The sequence below is a fragment of the Verticillium dahliae genome, genomic scaffold, assembly GCF_000150675.1.
Source record: "Verticillium dahliae VdLs.17 supercont1.3 genomic scaffold, whole genome shotgun sequence".
Taxonomy (NCBI): Eukaryota; Fungi; Ascomycota; class Sordariomycetes; order Glomerellales; family Plectosphaerellaceae; genus Verticillium; species Verticillium dahliae.
Window position 1 is genome coordinate 222865 of NW_009276940.1, and position 10774 is coordinate 233638.

Below are 10774 nucleotides of genomic sequence, written 5' to 3' on the forward strand. Positions count from 1 at the left end.
CACACCTGGAACTCTGGACTGGTCAGCTCTGTAGCATGGGAAACAAGTTAGCGTGGCATCGTCCATTCTCGTCCTGACTCAACGAGGGTCAACGTTTCCTGTGTAACCATGGTCGACAGGAGTAAGGTGCAACGGTGGGCATGCTGTGGCGTTGTGAGCCCCAGAGGGGCCCTGAAAACCTCTCGAGTACGTCGACACTGACCATGGAAGTGAGACAGCGCGGGGCCAAGCACATTTTTCTCATCCTTCTTTTTTTTAGTGCTCCTATCTTGCAACCTCCCTGCTGCGGTAGAGGCTGCATACTGCACCCCTGGCATTAGTTTGGCAGTGTGTGCCCACCTCGGACACGCAGGAACAGGGTCCTCGGAACGAACCACGGCGGATGCAAGTGCACTCGTCCCGCGGATAGGACAGACTCGGTGCCTCGAGATCTGCCCTGCTGTTTCTCCTGCGGCCAGCTATTGTTCCCCCCCTCTCGACGCCGTATTGGTGTTGCTTTTCTTCTTCGTCGCCTTTTGCTTACCCCTCCTGCTGATTCATGATTCGTCTCTTGGTTGTGCCTGTGCTCATTTTTTTATCCATGTCTCAGAGCTTCTCAATCAGGACAACTCCTGCAGAGCGGCACAGGATCGTTGATCCGACGGTCTGATCTGACAGGTCTTGGGTGGCTAGGGGAAGAGAACCCCCGGAGTCCACCTCAGAGCGAACCCCGTTGCCAGAGGTTTTGCTGGACGTGCCTCTGGGGGGGGAGACTTTTTTCTGGCCGGTCACGTTTAACATTCCAGCACTTACACCTCAGCTCACCTTACCTGGTGATGCTTTGCCTACAGGCCACTACCCACTTCCCTCCTGGCGACTGTCCTGCTGCTTGCCAGTCAGTGCAGTCATGGATCCCCGCAGACCTTTCCCAACATCGCTCTCCCTTGTTCAGGGCCGGCCTCCGACTGGCTGTTCACCCTGGGCCCAGGGTGAGGATCGGGGCTAGCGCAGAAGGCAAGGAATGTCTCGAAGCTGTGGCCATCCTGAGTTCAGGGAAGACGGTACCCACGGCGATCCTCCGCGCCTGGGGGTTCAGCCACCAGCTGGGAGGTGGACATGCGGGCTTGTGTGGGTACCAGACCCAAAGTAACGGCACCGAGACACGACGATGCATACCTGTCTGTCCTGTTGTTGACGGCCCTTACACTTCCCCCGCCAGGAAGGGCATACCATGTCTGCTCACAATCGGCTCCGTTGCTGAGCGGGTCAATGTTTGTTTAGGCCAAGGATCAGGGAGACTGATGGACGGTGATCGCCCACACCTCTTGCTTTTGGACATATAGCGAGCATCCCATCCCTGGATCAGACACGCACATCGCCCCCTTCGCCTGAGACTGCTGATGAGCTCACACACACACCTTTGTAACGCAAAGCGACATCATATCCGCACCTGAAGTAGAGCAGGCCCCGGCGGTTGTGATTCCACTTTCGTCATGTCTGCTCATCTGGAATCAGGCATCACACCTGCCCATACCGATCTCACTCTCACTCTCACGATGAACGCACCCGCACCCGCAGCGCCATCGAAGACCAGGACGAAAAGGAAGAGCATCGATCGACAGACCAAGTTGGCACACCTCCAGCTCGTGTCAAAGTACTTTGACTATTCGAACTACTCGCTGCCGCGCGCAGAAGGAAGCCAGCAGCCCAACCCGTACAGGAGGGCAGGGCACAGTTTCGCGGAACAGACGGACGAAGGCATGGATGCGATGGAAGCTAGGCCGTCTACGACGATGACCTCCAGGTCGTTCTCCCGTCACCAGAGCAGGTCGTCCGTGGTCTCCAACTGCTCAACGCCCAGCCTGATTGATGACCACTCTGACTCTGAGGTGTCACCCGACGATGACTACCAGTACCACGCCTCGACATCTCAGCTGTGGGACAGCTTTTGGGTGGCGGGGGATCAACCCCATGACTTTGAAGATCCTCACCACCACGACCACGACCAGCCACCAAAGACACCGCGGAAAGGTCACCGTGCACCAAAGGCCCGGTATCCCGCCCTCATCCCATCGCCGCATATTCGTCGCACCAAGAAGGCAAGCACCATCAACTACGATGACGACCCTCTCCCGCCTAAGCCCATCGAATACACCACCACCGTGCAGCAGTCCACGTTGCCTGCGCACCAGCCTCCCAGCCTCCCGAAGGGTCGCAACGTGACGTCCGTCGCCGAGAAGCGCAGAACCATCAGGGCTGTTAAATCATCTTACAGCCTCTTCCCCAAACCTCATCAGGCTTCATACACCTCCACGACCTCCACGACCTCCACGACCACAACCAAATCATCGTCAGCAACAACGACAGCGCCGTCCTCTTTTGTTGTCCCGCCACCGCGCACCTCCTCTCTACCTGCTGCTGAATCACCCACGCCTAAGCCTCGCAAGACCACGCGACCATCACCCATCCACATACACTCGGCGCCTATCCGCCTACTATCCGGCGCAACCCTGATCGGTACACCATCTCCAGCCCTTCGCACATCATCCTCGTTCGCCATGCTTCCCCGCACATCCACCTCCTCGACCCGCACTATGGGCGGTTCTATCGTCTCGGATCTTACAACAGTCAAGTCCACGCTGCCCAACTTCCCCTCCACCAACCTCGCCGATCTCGTCCATCCCCGCTCCGCACCTCTGCCTCCTTGCCGCCGCGCACCCTGCGAACCGTCATCCGCCGCCCCATCAGCCTCGTTTTTCGATTTTGACTCCTCAGACTCAGAGTCAGATGATGGCCCTCCCATTGCACGCCTCGTCAAGTCTCGCCGCGCTGCCACGCTCAAGCCTGCCAGCCCGCGCCGCAGCGGCGACGCGCCCCGTCCACGCCGCAAGTCTCTAGTGGCCTGGCGTGCCGCCGACGACACCGAGGAGCATCGCGCCCGCGACGTGTTTGGCCGCATGTTCGGCCGGGGCTCCCGGGGCCACACTTCATAAGGGCAACATGTACTCCGTCGTCCTAGTTGTTTCCCGTTTTCTTCTTCTCTCATTGTCGTACCAAAGCCTTGGGTTTCAGTCTCTTCTCTGTGTCCTGTTTCATTTTTCTTTGTTCTGTTTATCACTCTGCATCATGTCATTATGTCATGTAAACCACGACCACTTTTTTTTTATCGAGAAACTCTATCATCAGTTATGCCTCTACGAAACGAAGCCTCCGTTAGACGGGAAAAGGATCACGGTCTGGGCGAATAGTCAAAGGGTCAGGAGAATGGTTTGGGGGTCATGTGTTCAAGTTTTCCCACGGCGCCATTGGAAATGTCAAAATGGGAAATGGTAGGAGGAGGAGAGGAGCAAGGGTGCGAGGCGCCTCGTGTAAGCGGGAAGGAAAGACGGAAGCTGGAAGGGGAGGAGAAAGTAATCGGCCACCACAATGAACGTTTCGAGCCGCCGATACTGTCATTTATGTCTCCTATGTTGTCTTCCTCTTCTCTTCTTTTTTTTTCTTCTTCGGGGTTGTTTCCTCTTGTTGTGGTAGTTGTCATCGTCGTCGTCGTCAGCAGAGAGAGCCTGGTTCGCGGTACGGGTAATTGCTTGTTGAGTTGAGGTAGCTCTGAGATACGTTGCTTTGCCTCGCGGCGATGGTGCCTCACGCACGAGAGTAATCAAACATTCAAGAAGATGAGCATCGCGCGTCTGTGACAATGTATGGCCATTTCACTGTGGTCTTGTCAGCGGGACATGCTTCCTCTTTACCCGTGTTCACAGTTCTCCATGGAGATTCTGGTGTGATCACAGCATACGTTACATGGTGGACGGTGGGGGTTGCGGGGAGAGGAAGCAAGGCATTGCACCGACACAAGACGAACAAAAAGGCGCAGAAACACATCATATTCCCATCAATATCTGATACGTATACATAAGCCATACATCTCATTGCTCGGCCTGGAAGCTCTCCGAGGCGGCAATCTCATCAATCTCAGTCCTGCTCACTCTCAGCCCAGCCTGACAGCCCCTCTTCCTTCAATACAGTCTTGGATCTCGTGCCAAATGTCTCGTGAAACGCCATGAATATCCATGCCCCGTGCCGTACAAACATGACCCCATACCATAACCCTCTATTTTTTTTCCGTTACGCGAACAGTGCAAAAACAAAGAACTCTCAAAATCAAGCGCAAAATCCAAACGCCAACCCATGCAGATTCTCCATGCCAAAAACGCCAAAAGCAAAACACCATTGTACCAACCTCGGGGAGTGATCCCTCGCCAGTGTATAATGACACACAACACCATGATTACGCGTCGGACAAGGCCCACGGCCTTCAAAGGCTCAATGCCTTCTGGCCTTGCGCTCCGTATACTTTTTGAGCCGGCGCACGCCCAGCTTCTCGTCTTTGCCGGGCACGTTGCCAAAGTACCATCGGCTCTCCTCCCAACGCTTACCAAGCCCCAGCTTGGTGAGCATGGTCTCTCTGTCTTTGGCTTCGGGAAACTGGAAGCCCTTCTCTTCCCGCACATCTTCGGTGCAGAGGAAAGAGACGAGATCCGCAAGGCAGGTGACGGAATGAGGCAGGCGGTGCGAGAACCGACAGGGCACCAACGACATGAGCGCAAACCAGTACAGGATGAGCAGCGCCAAGACGATGAAAAACACGGCCCTGTTGGGTCGCATGCGGCTGTCGTTGATTCCCTCAATGTTTCGGGCCATGAACAGGCCGCCGGCGAGGATCGGAATGAAGACGGCCAATGTGCTCATCAGTGAGACGGCCGCAACGCGCCAATGTTTGTTCCTCGCAGCATGGAGGGTGGCCTGGAACGGGTGGCAAGCGGCGTAGTCCAAGAGCATGGAACGACCGGCTGGCGAACCCAAGGCGCTATTCAGCTCTGCCCACGGTTGCGTAGTGCGAAGTGACATGTCCAGAGACTGGAGGAACAAGTACAGGAGCACGCCAAGCAGACTCGGGATGAAGCTGAAGAGGAAGTTGGCCGCTGAAAAATTGCCCTCAGCGGGATAGACAGACAAGTGGCCGGGACGGAAGCCTCGCATCCAGCTAGCTCCCTGCGTGAAGGAGACAACAATCAGGGCCACCAGAAGGAGCGTGCTGATCACAGCGAAGCCAATCATCTGCCCATCTCGCAAGAACCAGGGTAAATATTGTTTCCGAATCTTGTCGTCCACCCCCGAAACCAGGGACATTGTCAGCGAGTTCATAGACTCGCGTTGGCGGATATCGTCTTGGGGCATGTCCTCCACGTCGTTCCGTCCTCTCCTGTCAGAGATATGAGTGTCGATTCCGATACCGTACCATGGCGTCACGTCGGGGCCTTCCATCTGCCAATAGCCCAGCCGATCGACGCGGCGGTTGCAAAGAATGGATTGCATCGCCTTCCTGTCCCTGATCATCTCGGTTCTCTCATAGTCGTCAAGAGTGTTCGACTTGTACATCATGTGGGCAACGTCGGCGATAGATCGTGGATCCCATAAGAGACCCGTGATCCTCTTGTGCCAGTACATGGCCAAAGTTGCAATGGCTCCAAGGAGTAGCACGTACAGAACGACGGCCGTATAAGCCACGCCTTGCACTGCCGACCAGGTCCATTGGTCGTCAACACGAGCCACTGCAAAACAGCTGCTCAATAAAGGTATCGTTAAGGCGCCAAGCCAGATCATAGCCATACAGGCCTTCAGCATAGGTGGCCCTGTCAAGTGAGGTTTCATAAAATTCGTGAGATAGAGGTCGTCAAAGAGTGCATCGCGTCTCTTTTCAGACTCATCATTCGTCATGCGTTGGAACGGCAGAATTCGAATCGTGGTTGTCATGATGCATTGTGCGTAGACGAACACGACGGCGGCCAGTAGTTGTGGCAGTACACGGAACAGAAAGTACTGTCCGTGGTTGATATCGTCAACGGCGTAGCGCAACGTAAGCAAGCCAGGTCGTATCGTTGTCAGAATGGCGGAAGTGACGAGCAGCACAATCATAATAATGCATAATGCCATCATGGTGATCATTGAGGGTAGTCGTAAGATTCGTGGGACATAGGTGATTTCGGGGTAGTTGATTCTCAGGGGATCGATAATGTCAAGCTTGGGCAGGCCTTCCCGTCGGGTTGGATGGACTTCGCTGATCGGTATCCAACGGTTGGAGCCCAATTGCTTGGGTTCGTCCTCCCCTATGAAGCGTGAAGAAGTCGTAGACCTCGGCTGTGAGAGAGGCCGCGTCGTGTTGTAGGCTTCTAGTCTGATGGGAGTGACACCGAGCTCCTCATTCTCATCTTGCGACTGTGATAACGCGCTGTGGCGCACCGAGTTGCGCGTGTAAACCGAAGGCACAGGGGCGAGAGATGGCAACAGACTGCGTGCCTTGCTTGAACGCCTCTTGGGTATCGCGTAATCATCATCAGAGTATTCGTCATGATCATTAGGGAGCTCCTTCTCCCATGGGGCGCCGGCATCGCCTCGGGTGGTCGCTGTGGCATCTGACGTGGCAGAATGCCTGGGCCACGACTGTTGAGTGAGGGCGCCAAGGGCATAGCTGATAAAAGGTCCGTCATCGACGCCGGGCGTGATTGAACCATTGACGGCAAGGGTCATGTCATCGCGAAAGCCCTTGGCGCGTGCGCGGTTGGCGACCTCGTCCATGGCTAGCTGCGCTTCGTTGAAGCGTACTGTCGTTTGAGATTGGATGTGGACTGTCGACTCGGAGTCGATTCGTCGAGGTGGACGCGGATCCGGGCGATTGTCGATCAGTGGCTCGTCTGGGTGCCGACGAATGTCACGTAGCGGGTTTCCGAACTGTGCGAACAGACGGCTAGGACCGTAGCTCTCGGTGATGGTCGAGTCGGAGTCAGAGTGTCCTGGCGGTGAAGGGGCGTGGAAGATGGCCGGAGCTTGGGGTGAGAGAGAAACTTGACCGGAGTCGCTCGTCAGGTCATCGCCGCCGCGTGACGTGTCGCCATGCGGCCGAATGGTGGCCTCTGACTGCTCAGAAGGGGTCTTTGGAGACCAGAATTGGGGCGGTTGGGGACCTGTTATGCGACCCGTCAGTATATCAAGTCGGCGGCCACGTATTGGAGGAGGGCGCTGAACGACTGGAGAAGCCCAACATACGCTGTCGATCGATAAAGTTGAATGTCAGGTCTTGGAAATTCATTCTTCGATTCGTGGGAAGATGCGTCGAGCGAAGCCCACTAAGACCTTTCAACACACTGACCGAAGACGTCGAGTGAGGTACAGAGTGATGCAGTAGTGTGTGCTAGACAAAGATGCGCGCCAATGCAGATGTGGATTGAATGATGCATGATGCAGACAGAAAGCGCCATGTTTGGGCAATTCAGTCGTTTTGGTCAACGGCATCGCCAATTGCCAGTGGCTGGTCGACCCCTTGCCACGACCCAGAGGCGAGAAAAAAAGAAGGACACGGGCAACATGGGGTCAGACGAGAGGAAGGTTGGGTGGTGATGGTGAGAAAGCCAGGGTGAGTGAGAGTGTGCTGTGACGACTCCATCCCCAGCCTCTCTCTCGAGGCGTTTGGGCTTAGAGCAAAGCGGACCGGGGCCCGGAAGCTAGGGCCATGCCGTGCCCCAATGCAGGTCCCAGGCCCAGACGCACGTTGGGTAGCGCACGATGAAGAGAAGAGACGGACTTACAGCACGATTGTCAAAGATGGAAGAATCACGATAGAATGCTTCGAAGCTGCTTCGTAGATATCGCGTGTGTGTGAAGTTTTAGGAGGGAAAAGTTTCTGCGCGGCTGCAACGAGACGGTGAGCTGCTTTGCTCCTGCCTGCATGCGTGCCGTACCTTCTTGCAGCACCTAGTGGGGAGCTGCAGCCTGCATGCGCCTTCCACGCGGTGTCTACTCAGGTACTACTTGCCTTGCATTGGGCTGACAGGCAACCGCCCTGGGGACCGCCCTGGGGACCGCCCTGGGGACCGCCCTGGGGACCAGATAGGGCCAAGAGGGCACACGACCTCTCGCTCAGCTGTGGACACAAGGGCAGGCACTCCACTATGATGCAGCTTCCCCGAAGAGAAAAGCTGTGGCTGGGTGAGGGATGCTGATCTTCGTCGGTCTGTGCGTCCGGCTTCCTCCTTCCTAAGGGCGACCTTCCGTCCTGATGGTAACTGCCAGGGATGTACAGGCCGTGCTTGCTCCCTTGACAGTACTATGGAGCATCACACCCGGCACCCCGGTCGCCAAAGTGGATGCAATCGACAGCTCGGGTGCAGCCCCGTGTTTGAGGTGCTTGACAACCCTAATGACCATGTCCTGGGTGCTGACAGGCCACCTGCCAGCCTCGTCTCCATTGCTACCTTTTTTTTTTCTTCCTTCCAGCTTCTCCCCCACCGGCAGCACCGAGTCGCGAGTTCTGGCCACAAGGGGGCACCCGTGCAGATCCACAGGGTGACGCTGGTCTCTCCAAGGGATGCTGTTCAAAGCCTGAAAGAGGGTCTATTGATGTCACAGGGACAAAGCACCTAGCTGCCCAACGACCGGATTCTGGGAACATGGTCCCAAGTAAAGCAGGTAAGGTAGTATTACATGGCGAAGTGGGCACGGCAGCGCCAGAGAACCCTTGGTCACATCTTCTCGACCCCGGCATCGTGCCCCTACGCCCTCGACTCGGATATCGTCCCATGTGCATGTCCAGCCTACGCCCGGAGCAGATCTGACAAGCCAGCCGACGGCGGCGCCACATCTACCAGCAGCTCGTTTGTCCTCCGAATACGCTCGTACACGACCTTTTCTTCCGCTGCCCAGCGCGTGCCTGCCTCCTTCGGGTTTGGCGCACTCGACCAGAAGCGCCCAAGCTTGGATGTAGACCCTGCCGCCGCCGCCGCTTTCCTCTCAGCCTCCTGCTGCTGTGCCTTCTCCTCCTTTGCCAGCCGCTTGACCATGAGCGACCAGTTGTGCAGCCCTGTGCCCAAACACTCCCTGCAGGTCGTCTTCGTCGCTCGGTTCGCCGCCGTGGCGGGGCCCAGCTCGCGAAGCTGTTCTTCCGCGAGGTCCACACCGTCGCGTGTCCAGGTGAGACCTTCCTCGCGTGTTCGCAGTGTATCGTTGCTCGAGTAAAGAATCTCGCCAATGTAGAGGTGAAGGGCCGCCTCCTCGCAAAGCTGCTTGTTGTCGCGCCATGGGGGAGTTGTTCCATCAGGCGGAGGCGGGGGGTACTGTGGTGGCTGTGCCAGTGCCCACAGTTTTTGCCAGAAGTTTGATGGCGATGAATCGAATGACTTGGCCCTTGTTGCGGTTGGCGGTGTAGTGGGCAAAGCGCGACGTGCGCGAGAAGAGAACAAAGATTGGGAGTGCCCCCGCGACGTCACCGCCATGGGCCTTTGTGCGTCGCCATCGCTGTGAGGACAGACAGGACGTTCTCCGAGGGGGCCGCCGACCTGTCGTTGAGGGTCAATGTCCGACGGTCAACAACAGGAGGCGAAGATGGGTCGACAGTCTCCAAGGCAATGGAGAGTGCCCAGTCGTACACCCTTGCAGCAGCCTCCGGCACCTTCTTGAAGTCCAAGAAGGAAGCATACGCAAGCGCCGCATCGAGTCTCTGCTTGGTGCTGAAGCCCTTGGTCGTCAGGATGCGAAGATAGGCATTCTCCGCAGACTCGTAGGCCACCTCACAGTCTTGTTCTTTCGGCGCACCAGGAGCTCCGACAGGCATGGGCTGAGGCCGGGGGTTCGAGGGTCCGACAACCATGGCCGGGGGGCAGACAATGTTGCGAGTGCGATCTTTGACCCAGCCGTCCACCTGCTCGAGCGTCGTCGCCAGCAGCATCATGACCTCGTAGTAGCCTCGCCTCCAGTTTTCGTCCTTGGTCGAAATGTCCTTGCCCACACTCCCCAGACCGTCAATGGACAACGGCTCATCACCAAGAAGCTCCCGAACACCGGCGCCATCAATCTGGGGGTCCTCGAGTCTCTTCAGGGCACTCTGGCACGACACGATAATCTCGTCATAATTCGTGCCCCGATTCCCGGCAACCCGCTGCGCACTCTTCGCGCCCCGAACGCCCATGCGCGTCAGGAACGACCACTCGTGCGGCGTGGGGAAGTCTTTTTCCAACCATTCTTGGTTGAGCATGAATCCGATGGCGACAACGCAGACGAGAGAGCCCCAGATGGAGATGTTGTACCGGAGGAAGAGCCGGCCCTCATGCCTCAGCCATAGCTTGTTTTCGGTGGTGAAGTAGCGGACTTTGCGCCGTCGTGTCGTTAGTGGTATCGAGAGGAAAGGAAGCTGTGGTCGCACACGGGACGCGAGCGCTGTGTTGCTGGTGAATTCGCGAGCGGGGAGCTCGAAAAGTCGCTGGGTAAGGCGGCGGCGAGTGGCCAAGCGCTGCCGTGTGGTCGGAAGCATGTTGGCAATGTGTGGGATGCGGCTATGGTATGGTCGTCATGCTGATGAGGCTGGCAGTACCCTCGAAAGCCTGCAGGTTCCTTGCGTGTCGATTGCCAATGGTGGTCACTGTTGATGCCTCTATTCTGACTGGCTGTTGCGGAACCTGCAGTTGGGGGAACTTGAGTCGTCGGCAGGTCGGCAGATGATAATTCCGCACTCGCAGCCATTGGCTTCTCCGATTGGCCCACACCCATCGCAACCAGCCAAGGGCAAACTTCAAGCCATCGATTTCGTGAGCTCTTGGATGCTAGGGGCAACTCAGAATCAATCTTGTATCTGCCCTAGGTACAAAATTTAGCTCATCCTCTTACCACGAAATATACACAGCAATTTTTTTACATGTCGCTTAAAAATGCGTCCTTTAGTTAAGCGAGCGGGGCGTGTCTCCTGCTG

General features: G+C 56.7%; 3 protein-coding genes across 3 annotated transcripts; 1 reads left to right on the forward strand and 2 right to left on the reverse strand.

Moving 5' to 3' along the window:
- Positions 1–1472: 1472 nt before the first annotated feature.
- On the forward strand, positions 1473–3095 carry VDAG_01710 (uncharacterized protein; the record flags this gene model as incomplete). Its single annotated transcript, XM_009657739.1, has 1 exon — positions 1473–3095. The coding sequence occupies one exon, from the start codon at positions 1473–1475 to the stop codon at positions 2970–2972; it is 1500 nt and encodes a 499-aa protein (XP_009656034.1). The 3' UTR covers positions 2973–3095.
- A 1207-nt stretch (positions 3096–4302) lies between these two features.
- On the reverse strand, positions 4303–7126 carry VDAG_01711 (uncharacterized protein; the record flags this gene model as incomplete). The annotated part of the gene is made up of 2 exons (XM_009657740.1): positions 4303–7001; positions 7084–7126. The coding sequence occupies 2 exons, from the start codon at positions 7124–7126 to the stop codon at positions 4303–4305; spliced, it is 2742 nt and encodes a 913-aa protein (XP_009656035.1).
- A 1501-nt stretch (positions 7127–8627) lies between these two features.
- On the reverse strand, positions 8628–10339 carry VDAG_01712 (uncharacterized protein; the record flags this gene model as incomplete). The annotated part of the gene is made up of 2 exons (XM_009657741.1): positions 8628–9216; positions 9342–10339. 2 exons carry the CDS (start codon positions 10337–10339, stop codon positions 8628–8630), a joined length of 1587 nt encoding a protein of 528 aa, XP_009656036.1.
- Between the last annotated feature and the right edge of the window lie 435 nt (positions 10340–10774).